At 42.4% G+C, this 22,939-nt stretch overlaps 1 protein-coding gene and 1 long non-coding RNA gene across 2 annotated transcripts in view; one reads left to right on the plus strand and one right to left on the minus strand.

Annotated features, from left to right (window-relative positions):
* Nucleotides 1-22,760, plus strand: part of peak3 (PEAK family member 3) — a 50,371-nt gene extending 27,611 nt beyond the window's left edge. The window contains exons 3-4 of the mRNA XM_067968289.1: nucleotides 6,310-7,010; nucleotides 18,212-22,760. Coding sequence (XP_067824390.1) covers nucleotides 6,310-7,010; nucleotides 18,212-19,336 — 1,826 coding nt within the window. The 3' untranslated portion in view covers nucleotides 19,337-22,760. The remainder of the gene's footprint in view (nucleotides 1-6,309; nucleotides 7,011-18,211) is intronic.
* Nucleotides 1-22,939, minus strand: part of LOC137299506 (uncharacterized) — a 63,265-nt gene that overhangs the window by 18,337 nt on the left and 21,989 nt on the right. The gene's annotated exons all lie outside the window — the stretch shown is intronic.

Consider the following 22,939-nt stretch of genomic DNA (forward strand, 5'->3'; position numbering starts at 1 on the left):
AAAATTCACCAAAAAACAGTGCGGATACTGACTTGCTACTTTGAATCAAAAAAGGGAACAAATGGCAAGAACTCATAAAATCCATATCAGTAGGGAAACTTCTCATTCAATTTTACTCAATGTTTTACTGAAATAGTAAATTATTATTGCAATTTAATGTTGATATTCCACATTACAATCCATTGTACCTTACATGGACAGTTTTAAATAAAAAATATTTTAAAAATTGTTTTGTAATTTTAAGTCGAAGTCAGTCAGATTTCTTTGATCAGATAATGCTGTACTATTTTATTTTCCATCCTGTGGCATTGGCAGTTTACAGAGATATGATCTGTTTCAAAGAATTTAAGTTACTATCACTCATAAGTTTATTATGAAACATAGTTATTAAAAGAAAATTCAAAATGTACATTTTCTAGCTAATTTTCAATGTGTTAACATACAACAGTTGTGTGGATGCTTGTTTTTGGTCAGACGGGTGTCTGACACCTACAGAAACCCAAGTACTGAGAAATTCTCACAAATGGATCTTTTGGTTGCCCAATATGAAGTGCACACTGTCTCCATTGGGATACACCCCATTTACCCGAACTTTAGGGAGCTTTAGAGCAGGTAAGTAGAGCCAAGACTCAGGGACTCCTAAGTTTGTGCAGGGGTACTGCTGGAAGTTGATCAGGCAGGCTAGTTGAAGGAGACAATCTGCAGTCTTTCAAATCAACCAGTGTGTTCTCAATGTTCCTTTGTGGATTATAGGATAGAATTTCCAGTGGGAGGGCAAAACCACAGCACAATCCCAACAGGAGGGAAATCATTTGGGTGGAACCCAGACGCGCTAGGTTTCTGCCCTTGCAACTTTCGCTAGACATTGTGATTTGTAAGGTGGGGGGGGGGTGCTTCTTGTGTCCACCCCCATTATGTTTACTTTCAGTTTCTCAGTCAATGCTTCTTCGCCCAAAAGAAGGCCAGTTTTCAGAGCATACGCTATTAGCAGGGAATCACACCTACCATCCATGCATATCAATAAATCACAGATGCATTGCCCATTGAGGCCGATGGCAAAGAAAATTGGACGGATTGTAAAATGGGCTGCCTGTTATAAATTGGATAGACAGGTGGTGAAGGATAGAATACTAGAGCCTGGTCTTCAGTTGCTTCCAAGCCTTTATTCACAGAGATTCACATTACCCACTCCACACCCTAGATAAGCTCTCATATAAATGGACACAAGAGAGTCCCCAATTGATAAGCACCACCTGAATACAATTTACACAAATTGATATAAATCACATGGATACAATTAACAGATTCCCTTCTCTCTTCCCCCTACCCCTCAAGTACTGTATAGATGGGAGGTTGGATATAACTAAGCCTTCTCTATACTGCTCCAGCACTGGGCCATAAAACAGGAGCGGTTCACTGCCGATTCGTTATCACCTGCTTTGCGCTACACTGAAGACCAATTTCACCCCTCTAATGTCTACAGGAAATAATAGGCTTACATTCAAGAAAGTAATTAATTTAAAGTCCTGTTGCCAGAATGCAATTTGACATTATGGTTTGTGGTGCAAGCACCTTTTACGTAAGAACACAAGAATTTTTGAGGAACAGAAAAAGGCCTTGAGGCCCAAAAAGCCCATTCCTTTTTGATAAATCTTAACACCAACTTCCTGCCTTCTCACCATGTTGGTCGATCCCTTCCCTCACTAGAAATATGTTGAATATTTCTTGAACATATTTACAATGTCTGCTTCAATGGTCTTGCCTAGTAACTTATTCCACAAGTCTATTACCCTTTTAAAGAAAAGATCTACTTCACTGCTCTTCTTACTCCTAACTTACTCATTTTAACTGTCCCCCTCACCACAGTGAACAATTTTCCCTCACAAATTAAATTTATCCACATTGAATCCGCTACCTATGGTCCAGTTACCTAAATGATCAAATCCTTTTGACTGTAGTTGAATTGTTCCCCATTATTTGCTCTCCCTTTTATTTTGGTATCATCTGTAAATGTGGGAATTTGGCCTATGATTTCATCCAACTCATTACTATATAGTAAAAATAGCAAGAGTACCAAGAATGGTCCCTGGGTATCCTGTTATCATTCCTTTTTATGGCTATCTTTTGTCTCCTGCATGAGACTTAAAAATATTGATAATAACCACTCTTCCGAAGAAAGAAAAAGTGCTTTTACATCACAGACCACTCACCATCATTCCAGGGTCTATGTTATCTAGATTCTTTAATTAAGGCCCTCCCACCAACACCAATCCCAACCAGATGCTGCCCCCAGCTAGTGTTTTTTTTCGGTTTCCAACAATTTCAACTCAAATGGTTTCCCCTTAGTCTCCCCTCTAATAGTTCCACTCTTCCAACTTTGCTTTTGACATCTCTTTTCTTTTGGATTCTTCTCCAGCAGCTTCACACTTGCAATTTCCACTTTTTTTTTGACCACTTGGCACCAAAGCTCCTGGTACTGCTTCCCTACCCATGAGTTCTCTATTGTCTACTTGATGCAAACATCAATAAATGTTCTTCCAGGCCAGTATCTGGTGGAGCAATGTCTTTTGATCCGCCGTATACTGAAAAACTTGTACTGCTGTCTGCGGGCAGCCTTAGCAACCTTCCACCAGAAAACCATGGGGTTGTCCACATCCACATTTTCCTTTCCTTGCTGCCAAAGCAGAATTTGGAAGACTGAATGTAGGGGATACTTACAAAAGGAAAACCATATAAGACCAAGCTATTCTAGTAGAAGGTGAAGGAAACTAAAGGAAGCAATTGACTGGGAAGGCCAAAAAAGTGGAAACTATTATGTGTGGGCACAGGGAATCCTGTTAAAGAACCTGGAACCTAGATGAAGCAAATCCTAGAACTAAAGTAAGTAGTTGTGACATAAAAGCACTTTTTCAAGGGTTGGTTATTTTTTTAATCCTACAATGAGATTACAGGAGCAATTTGAAAGTAGCGCCCAAAATGGACACGTAGTTCATTCGTTCATGCTGGTGTGAGACCCAAGCCATTTTGAGGCCCGGGCCTCATGATAATGCCGCTGGTGATCTGCGGGTGCCAAGTGGGTGCCTCACCGCAGCTCGCCGGATCTGGAAGGGTGATAAATCAGTCCGCTCCCACGTTGAGCAGGTTGGCAGGTCGGGCCTGGGGTGGAAGGTGATCCTGGCAGTGGGCCAAAGTTTTGTTCGGGGCCCGGGAGGAGCACTCCTTCTCCTCCTCGGGCCACTAAAGAAGAGCGGCCTCTAGTGGTCCCTTTAAGGACTACTGGTCAGGTCACTCCGCCTGGTGCAAATGGCCTGAGCGTGGGCCGTGTACACTCCTCCATTTCTAACTGAAAATTGCAATTGGGACCCCAATTTGCATATTTAAGCAGCCTCCAGTCTGTTTCAGGGCAGGCTGCTAGCCACTATTCCGGCCTGTCTGAAAGTTGCACCAGGTGGGCATTGAGCGTTAATGCGACAACCAAGGACTCCTGCTCCCATCCCCAATTTTCAATTGCTGGCTGCCTGTTTGTCAGACGAGAACCAGATGGCCAGCAGTTGAGAATCGCCTCCTTCATTTTCTGAGGTTGTTTTGGTTTAAAAAAATACAACTAGACTTCTGCAAAAGGAACAAACTCACACCACAAACCATAACCCCACAACTGTTTATTTGGAAACAGGACTTTCAAATGTATTTTTTAAAAAGGTAATTTTTAAAGCAATATGGGCATTTTGCTGAAAGAGGCCCAACAAACTGTAATTGAAATACAGAAGAAAATAATGTGCTGCTGCAATACTTTAGTTGCATTCTCGAACTCAAAAAGTGATTCGATCCTGATCAAGCTTCAAACAAATGTACAATAGTGTAAATACATTAATGAGCCTGCAGTCATGCATTACTAAACAATGGAACAGTACATAACCTCAATGACATACGGTAAAGTTAAAACTTGCAGCTTTAAAAGTATAAACCTGGATCAATATGGCCAATGGCATGTTCTTGCAGAGGGACATGAAAATACACTGGCCTTTCCTCAAGTCATTTGGTTAATAATGTTGGCCATTTTGAAGCAAAAGCCTAGCTCCAGCTCTACCTCTGTTCATGTGGTTTAGACTGAATAATACTGAAAATGGGAAACCAGTAAATTACGCAGTAATCACCTGGAAAACCTAATATCAATCACACAGTTCGAGCAATGTTAAAATAGGGAAGGTGTGCTGTAGTTTCCATTTATGTAACATTAGCTTTTTGTTCAACAATAATGGCTGCAAGAGATGTCAGATCTTATCTAGAAAATGTTACTTCTGACTGGCAAAAAAGACTGACATATCTGGCTAGATCTGAAATACTGTTCATCACTGACCATAAATGGTTTGCTACTGAAGAACGAGCAAGCTCTCAGTCATTTCATGACCCAAAGGTAGATATAGTCATTGGGCATCTCCTTGGCCTCATGGAATGTATTTATTGGTTCTATGTGATTTAAAGGCACATCCTGAACCACATTAGATTCCAAATTGATCCAAGTTTGGATTGCTTCAAAAAGATAACATTTATTTAGAGTAATCTTACAGAAATCAGTTTCGAATTATCTTAACCGCTTGCTAATCTGCAATAAAATCATGTTAACAAATGAAGCACAAATGCAAAACAAATGCACAAATACATTGATCACCAAAAAAGATGGTGCAAGTGTCATTAGGGTTGTGAGACTCTGAGTGAAAGTTCCAAATTTTGTTGACCTGTTGGGAAAATTGACATTGACGGGAGGGTAAGGGCCGAAAAATGGGGTCCGTAGTTTTACCGCCCCATTAACCCCGACGACTAGCCCACCATCATTATGAAAGGGACCTACTGCTGGGCGGCTGATACGCCTGCCTGTTTCAAGCAGTAAGCCCATTTTAATATGCATATGCCGTACTCAGGACCCGATTGCCATTTTAGGAGAGAACTAATCGGAGCATGCACTGTACACTCCCCGATCAGTTCTACAGGCGGTAGAGGAGAAGAGGCCCAGCAAAGGTAAGTTTGACATTTTTTTTGTGGGGCCTGGAATGTCCCTCCAGCACTTACCTTCCTGCCGGCGGGGGCAGCCCAATATTGGCCAGCCTTAATCCGGTTAACTGCATAGGGACGCCTGTTTGGCATCCTGCAGCTCACTGGTCCGATGTAAATGAGGCCTGGGCCTCAAAACCGCAGCCACCTTTTTTCCACCAGGACGGACGGCCGCACTCTGCCAAGTCGACCGCCCAAAACTCAAAATCAATTGAGCTTCCTAATGTTGCTTCTCTCCTCATGCTGAGTTTTTCCCATATCTGACTGAATTGGAATTTGGTTTGTCCATACAATTCCTGAAAAGCCTGTCAGGTTAGTTTAGGAAAGGAAGATATAGGCTGTTTACAGAATAGTCAATAGTATCAATTTTTCTCTTTCTAATTGTAGTGCTGTTATGTAATATCACAAAGCAAATTACTGAACGGCATGTAGTTGTGAATCTGGAGGCAGAATGGCCACAAAAACCAGTGACTGACAATTTGCCAGCAACTAACCCATCTACTAATTTTCTTTGATGCAGTAATGAAATTGTAAAATTATTAAATGCAAAGGCACAGTCAAAATTACTCTTTAAATAGAGGGCACTGTAAAACTTAAGTACTAAACTAGGGGTAAAATCTGTAGTAGTTTGCTAGATTAGGATGATATGAATTACGCTACTAAATTTTAAACTCTGGAAAGTATAGAACACCACTGGGAGAAAACTTTTTTGAAATGTTCCCTATAGCTCTTTAAAAAATTAATTTGTACCATAACATGATGGCTAAATCACCTCCTACCTGGTCTTAATTGCATTGGGTAGATGCAATCAAAACAGTGACTGCTTCATTAACATTCCTCTCCCAAATTTAACAGCTGCTGCAACACTCCAAAGTCTGTCAGATCTAAAGACAACGTAGTGCAAGTCTCCAAGCAATAATGCTGTAGAGAAAATTAAGTTCCACTCCCTAGGGCAGGGACACAACCCCTTGTTTCATATCTGCATCATACACAATAAAACTGGCAGAAATTTTACAGCCACTAAGAAAAAGGCCCCATTGTGCATATAAACATTTCTCATTTTTATTCTAATAAAAGTATACTTGACTGCAAAGTTTTGTAACTGTCATCAAATGTACCTTTTAACCTGAAAGATCAACTATGTTGCATGTACTGGGCAATAATGCTTAAAAACAGGGATATAAATCTCCGAAAGGATGCCTCAATTGTCTGTATGAGAGTTGTTCTTGTAAAGTAACAGGTGTTTTTTTTGCCTTGTAGCAGAAGTCCTTTCCAATACGGCACCTACAAAGACTCCCCACAGTGTGAGTGAAGTGTTAATGGGCTCCCAAGGAATGTTGTCTGAAGAAAGGCTCCCTGACAACTCACAGCCACCCCCTCTTCCAAAAAAGACACTCAACAGGACAAACTCAGCTCCCAGCGGAACTCTGCTGAGTTCAACATCAAGAAGTCTTCCATGCTCTCCTGGCTTTCAAATAACTAACCCACTATATGGAATCTATGAAGGGAAATCTGCGGAGTTTCCTAAAACGAGTACCAGCACCCCTTGTAGTCCTTTGAACGCTGATGAAAAATTCAATCTTCCAGGTCTAAGAGCAAGAATGATAAAATCTCGGAGTCTGGATGGAGCCACCAGTTATTATCACGTCAGCAATCCTCAAGTAGATATAGGGAAGTTGACCTTTCACATCTCAGATCTGGAACTACGGAATTGGTTTAACTTTGAGAATCAGAAAGACATTTTCAGAACCCTCGCCAATCGCTGTGTGATGTCGCTGAAATGCATTTGTGCAAAATACAGCGCGTTCTTCATGGAGAACAAGGAAGCTGAGATAAAGTTTACTGAGAAGGACTGGCCAGATTTCAAGCTGCCATTCGACAAGGCCAGTTGTGACTCCAGAGATGCCATTTATTACAGAGCCCAGTACACTCTGCAGCCACAGAATGAGTATGCTTTAAAGGTAAAAGTCTTTTTTAATAGAATATACAACAAAGAAGAAACAACTTGCATTGATCTAGCACCTTTCAAGACCTTAGGACCTTAAATTTACCAGAAAAAGCAGCAAGCCTGAGGATTGGGAGCAGTTCAGAATTCAGCATAGGAGGACAAAGAGATTGATTAAGAGGGGAAAAATAGAGTATGAGAGTAAACTAGCAGGGAACATAAAAACTGACTGTAAAAGCTTCTATAAATAGATGAGAGAAAATGATGAGTGAAGACAAATGTAGGTCCCTTACAGTCAGAAATGGAAGAAATTATAATGGGGAACAAAGAAATGGCAGAACAATTAAACAAATACTTTGGTTCTGTCTTCACAAAGGAGGACACTTCTCCTTAACAAATCTACTGGAGTTTTTTGAGGATGTAACTAGTAGAATAGATAGGGGAGAACCAGTGGATGTGGTGTATTTGGATTTTCAGAAGGCTTTTGATAAGGTCCCACACAAGAGGTTAGTGTGCAAAATTAAAGCACATGGGATTGGGGGGAATATACTGGCATGGATTGAGAATTGGTTGACAGACAGGAAACAGAGAGTAGGAATAAACGGGTCTTTTTCCGAGTGGCAGGCAGTGGCTAGTGGGGTACCGCAGGGATCAGTGCTTGGGCCCCAGCTATTCACAATATATATCAATGATTTGGATGAGGGAACTAAATGTAACATTTCCAAGTTTGCAGACGACACAAAGCTGGATTGGAATGTGAGTTGTGAGGAGGATGCAAAGAGGCTCCAATGTGATTTAGACAAGTTGGGTGAGTGGGCAAGAACATGGCAGATGCAGTATAACATGGATAAATGTGAGGTTATCCACTTTGGTTGTAAAAACAGAAAGACAGATTATTATCTGAATGGTGATAGATTGGGAAAAGGGGAGGTGCAACGAGACCTGGGTGTCCTTGTAGACCAGTCGCTGAAAGCGAGCATTCAGGTGCAGCAAGCAGTTAGGAAGGCAAATGGTATGTTGGCCTACATTGCAAGAGGATTTGAGTACAGGAGCAGGGATGTCTTACTGCAGTTATACAGGGCCTTGGTGAGACCACATCTGGAGTATTGTGTACAGTTTTGGTCTCCTAATCTGAGGAAGGATGTCCTTGCCATGGAGGGAGTGCAACGAAGGTTTACCAGACTGATTCCTGGGATGGCAGGACTGACATATGAGGAGAGATTGGGTCGACTAGGCCTATATTCACTTGAGTTTAGAAGAATGAGAGGTGATCTCATCGAAACATATAAAATTCTAACAGGACTAGACAGACTAGAAGCAGGGAGGATGTTCCCGATGGCTGGGGAGTCCAGAACCAGGGGTCACAGTCTCAGGATACGGGGTATGCCATTTAGAACTGAGATGAGGAGAAATTTCTTCACTCAGAGGGTGGTGAACCTGTGGATTTCTCTACCACAGAAGGCAGTGGAGGCCAAGTCATTAGATGTAGTCAAGAAGGAGACAGATATATTTCTTAATGCTAAAGGGATAAAGGGATATGGGGAAAAGCGGTAACAGGGTACTGAGTTAGACAATCAGCCATGATCATTTTGAATGGCGGAGAAGGCCCAAAGGGTCGAATGGCCTACTCCTGCTCCTATTTTCTATGTTTCTATGTTTCTGAAAGGGCAGACAGGACCATGGTTTAACATTTCATCCAAAAGACAGCACATCTGATCGCACAGCCCTGGAGCGCCAGCCAAAGAACCACAGAATCCCCGAAAAACGGCATGAACAGCGTTTAACACCATTTCTCTGAGGTTTCCTTGACTCTTCCGCTGAACTGAGGGCAGATGAAGCTCCTGTGTGTTTATAATTTACCTATTACCTACAAATAAAATAAGTTAGCAGAATATATATTTTAATACGTATAGGTGTATTTGGGAGTGGGGCTTAAATCTATGACCGTCTTACCCAGTATCGAGAGAACTACCACTGAGCCAAGACTGACACCATAAACAACATTGTCACAATGAATGCAGAGTATGCCCTTCTTTTCTTCTGCTTTCCCACTGTGCACTGGTCTCTGCACCAAATAGACTAGAGGCACTTCCTAGCAAGATTGTAATTTTATGGTATTTTTCTAATTCTGAGCTTGAAAATAGGTACAAATGGTGGAACTCCCCTCTTTAATGTTCAGAAAGTATTGTTTTCACCATAAGCTACTCCACATAAGGACAACTCCTGCTACTGCGTTTCTCCCTCACACTTAGGTTGCTGCAAGTGTTTAGAGCTTGGCATGGAGCCAAGAACGTAGCTTTCCAAAGTCTGGCAATAGTGAGTATCAAAATGACAATTTTCTTGAATAACCATAAGAATCTATCAAAATGGAAAGGTCCCACTGATGCGGTATTTTAATGTTGGAGTTAGAGCCCAAAGAATTAATTAGGTTTAATGCAGTTGTATTTATTTTATTTCTGCTCCCCACCCTTTCCTGAAAGTGCCAACATAGAATCATAGAATGATAGAATGATACAGCATAGAAGGAGGCCATTTGGCCCATCGTGTCTGTGCCAGCTCTTAGAAAGAGCTATCCAGTTAGTCCCAGTTCCCTGTCCTTTCCCCATAGCCCTGAAAATTTTTCCCCTTCAAGTATTTACCCAATTCCCTTTTAAAAGTTATTATTGAATCTGCTTCCACCACCCTTTTTCAGGCAGTGCATTCTAGATCATAACAACTCGCTGCATAAAAAAATTCTCCTCATGTCACCCTGGTTCTTTTGACAATTACCTTAAATCTGTGTCCGCTGGTTACCGACCCTCCTGCCACTGGAAACAGTTTCTCCTTATTTACTCTATCAAAACCCTTCATGATTTTGAAAACCTCTATTAAATTGCCCTTTAACCTTCTCTGCTCTAAGGAGAACAACCCCAACTTCTCTAGTCTCTCCATGTAACTAAAGTTCTGCATCCCTGGTATCATCCCTGGTACCATTTTGCACCCTCTCTAAGGCCTTGACGTCCTTCCTAAAGTGTGGTGTCCAGAATTGAACACAATACTCCAGCTGAGGCCTAACCAATGTTTTATAAAGGTTTAGCATAACTTCCTTATGGGGCCGACGAATTTACCAGTGGCCCGAATACACGCATAGATTGGGCACGGGCCGTCCCACTGCTAAATTTGTCAGCGTTGCATCCATTACACACCCGAAAAACGGGTGCCACGCATACCAATTTCTACCCCATGAGAAAAGTATGTGCAACCAGAAAGGGGACTTAATGCAACCTCGTATAAATTGGGACTGCCCAAGCAGTCTAGAATCTGAGCTAGTAAATGTAATGCATGAGTGATTTCTTATCCAGCATGATAGAGATACCACAAAAGGTAACCTGCATCTCGGCCTAGTAATGGCAAGTGAACCAGATAGAATACTGGGAATGGAAATAATGGCACCCTTGGCAACAGTGACTATTACACTGTTTAAATGTGACGTGGTCTGGGATAAACAAATATTGCAAACTAAAACTGAAGTGTACAGCTTTGAAAGGGCCAACTTCAAGGCAATGAGGGAAGATTAAACAAATGGACTGGAAGGTGGTACTCAAGAAAACAGTTGAAAGCAAATGGAATACCTTTAAGGGCTACACGAGGACTAATAAACACAGATTAAAGAAACGTGCCCCTAAATAGATTAATAAGACAATAAAAGTGAAATAGATAAATAAGATAAGCCTGTAGGTAGAAAAGTGAGAGAAACCACTGGAAAGAATACAGAATCCTAAAAAAAAATTAATTAGCGGAAAAGAGAGAACTGGAAAGGAACATAACTATAGTTTTCTGCTTGCTGGCCTGATCTGATGTTCCCAGATATGGAGTAAGATCTGTGGCCAGAAATGAATGTCACAATGATGACTTTCAAACAGTATTTGAGGTTGTTTTTTGTGTTAGAGCCAATACCCTGGAATCCTTCCTGCAATGTGAATGGGGCGGGTTCTATTGGATTTTACAGAACCACTTCAAGTATAGGTAGTTCTGTCATATAAACTCAAAATACACTTCTGAGCTAATTTGATCAATGTATCTTTTACTGATTCTCTTTTATCTGTTAACTTTCTGTGAAGTGCAAAGTGGGAGAAACATAAGGAACGCATTTACAATTTTGTTACACATAGCACATGGAGGATTTTACTCAGATACAAATGTTTTTTTAGATGTAATGCAGTAGTTCATATTCCTGTCTGTACTGTAATCTGTACCATTACAACACTACAACCAATACCATTTCCTACATAACAACAGTGACTGCACTTCAAAAGTACTTCATTGTTGGTAAAGCGCTTTGGGACGCCCTGAGGTCGTGAAAGGCGCTATATAAATGCAAGACTTTCTTCTTTCTTTCTTTCTTTCTTTCATTACTCGCTCATTAATGATCAGAAAGATCAGCATCAAAAACAGTCAAATGTATGTCACATCTTATTCTAGGAATCTTACTTTAGCCTGATAGGAATACTTAGCACAAAAGCAAAATATTGTGGATGGTGAAAATCTGAAATAAAAACAGGAAATGCTGGAAACACTCAGCATCTGTGGAGACAGAAACAGAGTTAACGTTAACTCAGGAATATCCAGCACATTTTGTTTGGGACTTTATAAAGTTACTGCACTGTGTTTTGCGAGATACTCCATGTAAAAGCTGATGACTAAAGAGCAGTTTTTTTTTGTACCAACTCTGGTACCAATGAACTGTTTCACAATTTTTAGCCAACTGTCACTGTCTATGACCCGAATTTCTCCCTTATGCAGCAGTTAGTGACATTATTTGTGCTGCCACAGTGTGTTTTCTTCCATGCCAGGTGCAAAACAAGCCATCTGTTGAACCCGTCCTGGCAAGGTCGCCACAAAGAAATTAAATCAATTTGATTGGCATTTGCATATTTAAAATACCAGGATTAAACCAGCTGCTGCCCATCAAACTGTAAACTGTCTCTGTTTTGTTGTAAGTTTCTAGGAAGTAAAGTCATCACTAGAGCAGCTCTGACAGTGGATTTACATTACAATGATAAGAGTTATGAAGTTGCCTGTTGTGCTTTACAGGGATGGATCTGTTGTATCATAGCAAGCGATTACACACAATGTACTCAGTCACATTAGCCGCATCATCACCTGTACAGCATTTGTTTACGAAAGCTCTAATCAGCATTAACCCCAAACAGTCACTGTACTTGGTTAGCTACATGCAAATCATATGAATCAGTCCTACAACCCTCTGAAATCTCTGTGCTCCTTCAATTCTGGCCCCTTGTGTATCCCCGATTTTCATCGCCCCACCATTGGTGGCCGTGCCTTCAGCTGCCTAGGCCCTACGCACTGAAATTCTCTCCCTAAACCTCTCTGCCTCTCTATCTCTCCCCCTTTAAGACGTTCCTTAAAACCTACCTCTTTGACCAAGCTTTTGGTCACCTGTCCTAATATCTCTTTATGTGGCTCAGTGTCAAATTTTGTCTGATGATGCTCCTGTGAAGTGTCTTGGGACGTTTTACTATGTTAAAGGTGCTATATAAATGCAAGTTGTTCTTGAATACAATTTTTTTTGTACTACCTTTTATATCTGCTAATGCTGTAATGGACAGTTCCAGTCCTGCCAGAGAGTTGTATCTGTAAACCAATCTGTAAAATGTTCCTGTAAACCAATGGTCCTTCTGTTACATTAAATAGGAAATTTATCTGAGCTGGAACAAACAGTTCTTTTAAATCAAAAATTCCCATTAGCAGGATGGCTATTAACTGGCCTTATACTACATAAAGAAAGCTTTCAACCCAATTGCTGCGCTAAGCTTTTTTTAAAATTCAAAATATACTTAATTCCATAAAATTTAAAGGTACACACAGTCTACGCACAGTTCAAAAAAGGGCACAAAATACAGCACGGCAGTTCAAAGCAATGCAGTACAGATCGTATATACTATGATCTTATTGTTACAATTTTAAAACACAGTACATATTTTCTAATACATTCTGTATGATCTGGGGGGGGGGGATGGCTTTATACGGTGGCCTTTCTCCATAGAGCCTTTGTGTAGGTCGCACCTCGCTTCAGTGCGTCCTGCAGCACGTACTCCTGGACCTTCGAGTGTGCCAGTCGGCAACACTCGGTCGTGGAAAGCTCCTTCAGCTGGAAGACCAGAAGGTTTCAGGCGGACCAAAGGGTTGATGGTCTTCCAACCGCAGGTGATATCTGACTTGGTGTGCGTCCTGGGGAACATCCCATACAGCACAGCGTCCTGTGTTACCGAACTGTTAGGGATGAACTGGGACAGATACCAACGCATCTCTCTCCACACACTCTGCGCAAAGGGGTAGCCCATCAGGAGGTGGGCGACGGTCTCCTCCCCGCCACAGCCTCGAGGGCAGCTCGCGGTGGCGCTGAGATTCCGTGCGTGTCGGAAGGACCGCACTGGGAGGGCCTTTCTCACCACCATCCAGGTTACATCCTGCTGCCTGTTGGTCAGTTCCGGCGATGAGACATTCTGCCAAATGGTCGTGGAAGAAACCAATTGAGTCCACCCTCTCCGTTCCTTGCAGGACTCTTAGAACATTTTGTGTCGACCACTGTCTGACGGCTTTGTGATCAAAGGGGTTCCTCCTCAGGAACTTCTCCACCTGGAACAGGTTGGGGGGTACGGACCAACTGGACAGGATGTCCTGTGCCTGCTCAGCCAGTGTGGCCAGACCCAGTTGGACAGGTAGAAACTCAGCACATAGTGACACTTGATGTTTGTATACTGGGGCTCTACACATATCCTGAGGCAGCCACACACAAAAAGGTGGCCATCAGGACATGTGTAGAGTGGCATTGGGAAGCTCTTCCCCCCTTTCTCTGGGGTCTTGTACATGGTGGCCCTGCGGACGTGTTCTACCTTGGACCTTCAGCCAAAGTGGAAGATAGCTCGGGTGACTCGGTAGACTTGTGGGGAGTGGGCCAGACCTTGGCCGCCTGAAGCAACACCATAAGTACCTCACACCTTATCACCAAGTTCCTGCCGGTTATGGAGAGGGATCGCCCCACCCACATACAAAGCTTTAGTTTGGCCTTGGCGATCTGCTCCTCCTAGTTCTTTGTGCAGGCCAGGGGCCCCCCGAACCAGATCCCCAGCATCTTCAGACAGTCGGATCTGACGGTGAAGGTGAAGGGTTCAAGGGACCGAGCCTCCCACCTGCCGAAGAACACGGCCTCGCTTTTACTTCGGTTCGCTCTGGTCCCCGAGGCCAGTTCGAAACGGTCGCAGATGCTCATCAGTGTGTGATCGGAGCAGAAGACGGTGATGTCGTCCATGTACAGGGAGGCCTTAACCTGAGTGCCTCTGCTGCCTGGGATCGTCACCCCCGATACCTGAGTCCTTCCTGATGGACGCGGCAAACATCAATGCAACATACGAACAAGACAAGAACAAGAGAGGACAGCCCTGCCTGACTCCAGATCTGATCGGAAAGCTCTCTGACCCCCACCTGTTGATTAGGACTGCACTATGGATGTCCATGTACAGCAGTCGATCCAGTCACGGATTCCCTCCCCAAAAACCATTTTGGAGAGCATGTCCATCATGTACGTGTGGAATATTCTGTCAAAGGCCTTCTCCTGGTCCAGGCTGATGAGGCACGTGTTCACCCCCTTGTCCTGTATATAGACAATCGTATCCCTGAGCAGTGCAAGGCAATCAGAGATCTTCCCGGCAGGTACAGTACAGGTCTGATCCATGTGGACCACCCCCTCCAGAGTGGACTTGAGCCCATTGGCAATGGCCTTAGACAGAATCTTGTAGTCAACATTTAGCAAGGAAATGGATCGCCAATTTTTGATTTCTTCCCCCTTCTGCTTGTAGATGAGGGTGATGATTCCTTTCCTCATGGACTCTGACATGCTGCCTGCCTGAAGCATACCCCTGTGCACTTCCAGTAAGTCTGGGCCTATCTGGGAAACTGACCCAGGAAGGAAAGGCGACACTGCTGAAGGATAAAGGGAAAGACAAAACTCTGCGTTCGTCGCGTGCCTTCTTCTCCCAGTTACAAGATCAAGTGAAAGCCGAGATCAAAGGAACCAAGACTGGGGCCAGGAAGCAGAACAAGCACCGAGAGCTTTCAGATAGCAAGCTGAAAATTTAACTCAGAGCTGAGTACAACTCGACCGGTAAGCCGTCGCTTCCGGGAGTTCTACTCTTCTCGAAGGACTGGACAGCCTTTGTAAGCTCGTCCAAGGTCAGTGACCGATCCATGCTCTCCCGCACGCTGTCCTCTAAGACTTCTGTGATAGAGTACAGGAGGCCATGCTGTCTGTGACCTTCACGTCATACAGCCCGGCATAAAAGGATTTGCTGATCCTCAGTATGTCAGCCTGCAAAGACGTCAGCGAGCCCTCTTCCTCTTTCAGGCTGCTGATCACAGAGGTCTCTCTGTGCAGCTTCTGGAAGAAGAAGTACGAGCACTTCTCACACTGCTCCACGGAGCGGACTCTGGACCGGAAGATGATCTTTGAGGCCTAGGAGGCGAAGAGCAAGGTTTGCTGGCTCTTCACCTCTCAGAGTTCCTCCCTGACATCGACCCCCATCGACTGCAGCTGGAGTAGATCCTGCACACTTTTCTAGAGTTGCGACTCTTCCCTCTGTCTCTCTGCTGTGCTAAGCTATTGGTATAGTACAATACCCCAACTGACATAATTTGTAGTTAGTCCAAGGCTAAGATGCTCCTCCCACAGAATGCATTCACTATCATTGTGCTGGTAACTAAAATTACATTTGTGTTTAAAGTTCTAATGTTTTTGTAAAAAATGTGGTTAAAACATATTGTCCAGAGGGCTTGCTTGGAGCAATAATGAGCCTTGCCAAAAAGTAGTGCAATGTCGACTTGTAATCCTCTGCACACTGAGCTTATTACCTGAGCCATACCACCATGGAGAGATGCCAAGTGGAGACCAGGTGACCCTTGCATACCCACAACAACCAGTTTGTCCCAGGCCACATGCTTTTAGGTTTTCTGTTCCAGATCTCCTGTAGCTTTCACTCCATCTTTGATCATGTCCTCCAAACCGGCTAGATGGTTTTGAACCAAGCCTACTGTAGCAGTTAATCTGTCCGTACATAGCAGAAGATTCAATACTCCCCTCCCTCCCAGTAATTATTTCTTTCTTAACCAGGTGTTCCCACGTAACTAGATTGTCCAAGCCTAGTTTCCCCATTCCAGCCGCTCCTATAATCCGAAACCCTTTCAGCAGTTATTCTCTCTTATAAGGCCCCTTGCTTTCATCATTCTCTTACTGATCAGGTACCCAAAGTAATCCCTTGCAGCATCAATGTTCTCCAAACTAACTCCCCACAACCTCCCAGGCCACACTGTACATACTTTAACAGCTGCTGTCTCTGATGCTAACATCCCCATCGATTCTTCTTCACCCTGCCCATCATGGCATGTATCCCAGACTCATCCCAACTGCCTCAATGTTACACACCAGAGTGAGGTGACTGGAACTGATAAAACAAGACTGCACAACTAGAAGTCATTGATACTCCCCAAAGCTGAAGACAGGGCAACAATGTACAGGATTCCTTTTGGGATGTGTAGCACTAGGTCATACAAACCAGAAGGTTACAGTCTGATTCCTGGTCTGTGTTGAGTTAGCTGCTTGCAGCAGCAATAGGACACTACAATTGACCTCAGTGCCACTGGGCTAGGGACAGGGAAAACCAAACAGGCCTCACACTTATATAAGTTGCCTACAGATCCCTGCTGGAAAGTGCATCACAGCATCAAAGAAAATAACTGTTCTGCTGTGTAACGGCAGACTCGCTGTCAGAGTAATGCAGATTTACTATTTGAATATACTATTATGAATTGTGAAATATTCTATGGCCAGTAAGAATTGAATTTTGTAATCAACATTAAGAAATTGCAGAAGTGTTCATCTAGACCTTGTGGCATTAACATGAAGACATCAAAAATGAAAATGGGCACTCAGTGCTGGAAGGCTAAAGTGCATTAAAAGTTAAATCTTTAAGAATCTTGCTTCTGTATATTTATATAAAAATCATTTTCTAAAACAAGTCTATTTCAGAAAATGTACAACTGTGGTTCTAAAGTCTGCAGTAAAGCCGGAGGTATAATTTAATTCCTGCAGCAATTATGAGTAGTTACTCTCCCTTATGAAAGAGATTAAAATAAAAGTTAAAACTGTGTAAGAAATGAAGGTTGCGAAAATATCTCTTTAATAACAGTAATTGCGAGGCCACCAACAACGCAACAGTTCTTAACTCTTTCTTATAGATATCCTTGATCCCTATTAATGGAATTTTGGGAAAACTCTCAAATGTTAGACCAATTCTCAATATCCTTGTCCTCAATTTTCATTCTAACATCTCTGACTGTCTCACTTCTATTTTAAAGAAACCCATTTCCATTTGGTGTGATGATTTTGGTTTAGTAGCGTTACTTCCGATGAGCAAGTGCAAAGTCATTTTGTTTTGTGCCTCTGTATTCAGATGAAATAATTCCAGAGTTTCTCCTACCACTTTTTAGTCAGTTTATATTGCTATTCAGTCAGGGGTTATACCCAACATTCTAGAGAGGGAGGCAATTGACCTGCCAATACCAGGTACGGTAGTGTAGTGGTTATATTACTGGATGAGTAATCCAGAGAATGTGAGTTCACATCCCACCATGGCGATTTGAATCCAGTTTAAAAAGCTGGTTGCAGTAAAAACTGGTTCACTAATGACCCTTAGGTAAGGAAACCTGCTGTCCTTATCTGGTCTGGCCTAAATGTGACTCCATTCCCACACCACAAGAGTGGATGACTCTTAACTGCACTTTGAAGCGGCCTAGCAAGCCATTCAGTTGCATCAAACTACTACCACCAGTTCAAGAAGCAGTTCAGCACCTTCTTAGGGCATCTAGGAATGGGCAAGAAATGCCGGTCTTGCCAGTGACGTCCACATCCTGAGAATGAATAATAAAATAAAATCACAAAGTGACGTACTGAGTCCTCTGGAACACTATGCACCATGGAAAATGTCCAGGTTCCCTGGCAGTTCCCGTAACAAAGAAGAATGCAATTTTCTGCGATTAAAGAAGAATGCAATTTTCTGCGATTATAGAAAAAAATCTAATTTCATACTGAAAATAACATTAGCTGTAGCATTATAAAGTACTTTTTCTTAATCACACATTCCTCTTTACTTTTATCAAATACAGATCTCCAAAACTCTGAGCCAAGAATCCCAGCAAACGGAACCTTGTGGCCTCTCAGTGCAGAAAAGCCTCCCAGTCCATTTCCATGTGCAACAGGTGTGTGGGCACTTTACTGCCACAATCCCAACAAATCTCTTGCCTCCTGAAGATGCAGTCTTGATTCCTGATGATTCAGAGACAGAAAAGAACAATGCTGGGCCAGATGCTGCAGCAGAAACCTCCGAAGCTCGTCCAAATGACAATACAAATCAAATGCGTCAGGTTGTGATCATCACACAGGAGGTTCCCTACCAAACCATGGCAGATTTTGTAAAAGAGACAGAAGCTCTTCATCAATCCCAGGCAGATGTCTATGAACATCAAATAAGCCTTCTTCTTCTGCAGTTGTGCATAGGGTTGGAACACCTTAAATATCATAACGTTACACATTGTGACCTTCGTCTGGAAAACTTGCTGTTGGTTAAGATGGCTGACCAGAAGTCTGAGCCAAGTAGCAAAGAACAATGTAAAAATCTTCAGCTGCCAAGACTTATTATCAGCAACTTCTCCAAAGCTAAACAAAAGAACACTGCCATTGACCAAAAGCTCCACCCAGATCATGCCCGCTTAGCACCTGAAATGATGTCAACATCCCAGTACAAAAAGTTTGATGAATTTCAATTAGGCATCTTGATCTATGAAGTTCTGCACATGTCAAATCCTTTTGAGAGCATTTCAAGACAAACGGAAGACGAAGAGTACAAAACAGGAGACCTGCCTCAGATCCCCCAGTTATCTGTTTATTCTCAAGGACTTCAACATCTTGCCCACTTACTCTTACGTGCAGATCCTAATAAAAGGATACATATCCATCAAGCAAAAAGCATCTTACAGGCCTTACTTTGGGGTCCATGCAGTAATGTGTTCAATGTGAACGCTGGATTCAAAGACCCCCCTCAGTTGCTGAAAAACTGGTTGGATGTTAAACACATTTTGCTGATGCTGAAGTTTGGAGAAAGATTTCTGGATGATGAGGGCCAAGTAAAACTGGAAGACTGGCTTTGCTGCCTGTATTTTGCATTTGCTACCCCTGATTCAGTGTTTCATGCAGTAGAAGGATTGCAGATTCTATTGGAAGAAACATGTTGAATAAGAAAATGAAACCAATTCAAGTAAACATTGACTGATGCAGCTTTAACTGCGCATAATTGACTGCCATTTTGGGTTGTATTCGAAGAACTATATCAGATTATACAACATATTATGGTCAGATGATTTTAATTAACCTGCCTCAAGCTTTATTTACACACCTGTGATCTTTGAAACTGCAATTGACTGATACACTTGTGAGTGATGAAACATAGCTATAATTACTTTAACCTGTTCCCAAGACTTCCGCGTCTATCCCTGATGGTTTAGTAGGTAAACGCATCATCTGGTGTGGTACTGACCCATACGGCTCAGGGAGATCTCAAGTTTCATTAGTATGGGCTAAGTTAGTTGATCTCAGCCAGAGCTGTATAAGTAACTATAAGTGGCCTCAGGAGGATTTTAAAAAATCAGCCAGTGCTCCTAGTGCTGATCGCTATCAACAAAATTCTGCTGTAAATTCAGTGTGGATGAACATCGGCAGGATCAGGCTCTGCTGTGTTGCCTCCAACAGCCAGTTAGCCTGCCAAACCTCACTGTGTGGACTCACACACGAAGAATGTGACTTACATGAGGGATTAGGGAGCTGCCAGTGCCCAGTTAACCAAATCCCAGAATGGATACACATGCATTCGGAAAAAGAGTAAAGAAAAGCAGGGGAGAACATCACATTCCAGGTATTCAGGTTTATTATAAGTTGTTGATTTAAAGCTTAAAATTAAATATATTTGGTTGAGGCCACGAAAATTGGTGGGGCCCCCTGCCAATGTCATGGGACAATGGGGAAGACCTCCCACCCACCGCTTATCCACCTAATGTATGCCCCACAAAGCCCCCTTGTAACTATTGGCTTTTAGCAGGGTGCATTTGGTGGGGTTAACAATCATTCTGTGGCTTCCTACCATCCATCACTAACATTGCAAACTAACAAATACAGTTGAGTATAAAATTCAAATCGTCTCATGCTCCCTGTAATTTTCACTGTTGCTTGCTGCACCTGGATAATAACTATACAATCACATATTTGCACAAATAACACTTATGCTATCAGCATATCACCAGTAATCCTGAACCCCCTCACAATTAATCCCAACAATGTCAAAATAAGTGATGACAAAGTCTTGATCAAAAAGGCTTCAGCTTGTCTAGTTTGTTTTGCAGTTCCTCAACTTGTGGTTTCAGGCATTGTTCCATTAATGTGCCGTAATTTGCTGTAGCAAGGCACCTAACTGCATCTGCCACTAGTTAGACTTGCCCTTGCGCATTTAGGTTTTTAGAACTTTTGCGTAGCCAGTTGCTGAAAGTGCGAGCTGATAACGGTGCTGCGAGGGAAACAGAGCATCTGGGACCAGAGTGAACAGGACAAGCAACGAGATTTAAGGATTGTGAAATTAATAGCGGAAGGACTGAGAAGGAAGTGTAAATTAGAGTGGGTGAATTCAATGTCAAATCAGGTACGGAAAAAAATAGAGTGAAAGGAAGATTGGATTAAGAGAGAGAGAAAAAAGAGACAGAAAGGAAAAGATTTTAAAAATTTAATTGTAAATTTTACATTTTTTAAATCTCCAACAATTAAAACCTGAAGGAATGAGACTCCACATTTGTAATAGTTAATTTTCAGTGCCAGACAGGTTGTTTGGCTGTAATTAAGACTTACCACGCCATTAAAAGGCTACTTAGACTGGAATGGCCAAGCCCTAACTTTTGTGGTAAGTTTAGTTCATATTTACTTTGCAAATACAGTAAATATGAACTAAAGTCTGTATCTATGATGTCAGTACAGGAACTTCACGCCATTAAATGCATTTCAATGGGGAGTCAGACAGCGAGATGCCGTTTTCGCGAAGCTAAAGGCGGAGCAGCGCATCTCAGACAGCAACTTTTGGATTTCCCCGTTTAACCACGTATCTGCCCCTCGCCCGAAGTTGCTGTAGCATTTGTATATAAATAATGGAAAGCGCCATTAGCCTCACCATTATTTTGACAGCAAATTATGGCCCAATATCTTTACACCCAAGTCACACCTCAGCATGGTCACTGTTGATTGTCCCTGATGCTTACTTCTCCCTGTGGTGGCAGTTCCTCTGCCTATATTTACATACTCTGTTTGCTTTTTTTTGGTATTTATTTCTTTCACCATTTTCCCTTCTCATATTCCTTCTGCGCCACCCACCTTTCCTGGCTCAGACGATGGGCTGGAGATTTGATGCCAGAGTTCTGTCAATATCATTCTGTAGCTGGTCCCATGGCACATAGAGGGTGAATTTCTGCAGGGATTCCTCCACTTCTCTGCCGTATCTTCAGCAGAAGAGCCACAGAAACCCCGGAATAACAGCGCCAGGGTTTCTGGGGCTCTAGTGCCAAAGTTACGGCAGACGAGCAAGAGAATCCCCATGAACATTCAGCCCCAGTATCTGATCTCCCATCTCCATCTGGTCTCCCTGCATCAGAAGGGACATGATTGAGAACTCAGCATGTGCGGAATCACCAATTCAAACATATGTCCCACATCAACAGTTTAATATTTACAGTTCTGTGTGCTTTTGCTGGGCCTGTTTCCCATCGGTTTTTAGACTTTGTTAAATTGGTCTCTGCTCTTGCACAAACTGTTTAATCTCTAACAAAAATAAAGACTGCTGGAAATACTCAGCAGATCAGACAGCACCTGTAGAGAGAAGAGATGAGATAATGGCCATAATTTTTACTGGGAGGGCAAGAACAGAACAAATAAGCCCGGTAACGGGCGGCACAGCCGGAGACCTTAACAACTGAATTTCCAGGCTGACAATACATATAGTTTCTCAACTCTTCTACATGCTAAGATCTTCTCAGCTAATGCCACAGTTCCATTGCCAGTGACTAAGTCTGGATACCAAACTTTCAAACAGCAGACAAACACCCTCAAAAACATTGAACAATAATCGTAACATAACAGTATTGCTGTCAATTGATTGCAGAGTGGAGAACTTGGTTTCAACTGAATATTGAGTATTAATTTGTCCAGAAATATTGACAATGGGCCATACGGGGTTCCTTGAAGAGGCTCAACAATCTTAATCCAGTCCTGAAATTCTCTCTTGACTAGCTGATGAGAGTGATATTGAAAGGTATCAGGCATCAGAAGTCAATCATATCTATAAATCAACTACAGTTTGAAACTTTCCTAGAATATCCCACTGGGGTACAGCAATATTCCACTCAGTGTTTGTTTTAACTACATTAATAATGCTGTTTATTATATTGCCGATGTTCATTTTTTCCAACAATTTCAAATAAGGGCAACAAGTATCATAATGATGTGAGAATATATTATAAATTTGTTTGATTTTTGCTTGAGTATATATTCTGAGGCGGCAGCAGGAAACTAAGTGTTACTTCAGCGTCCTCTCTGGGTCTTCATATTAAATTTAATTTTGGAATATAATGTCTGAGTGATTTTTTGTATCATCAGCTACATCACTGCACTGCTTCAGTCACAGATAATCTAGGCACATTACACGTGCAATCCAGGATATATGGGTCTAGGCTTTCTACTCTGCCGTGCACCCCCACCCCATTTGGGGCACATCTCTGGCAGGGCTGGACTTCTGCTCACCCTGGAAA

This window comes from Heptranchias perlo, chromosome 29 (genome assembly GCF_035084215.1).
Source record: "Heptranchias perlo isolate sHepPer1 chromosome 29, sHepPer1.hap1, whole genome shotgun sequence".
NCBI lineage: Eukaryota > Metazoa > Chordata > Chondrichthyes > Hexanchiformes > Hexanchidae > Heptranchias > Heptranchias perlo.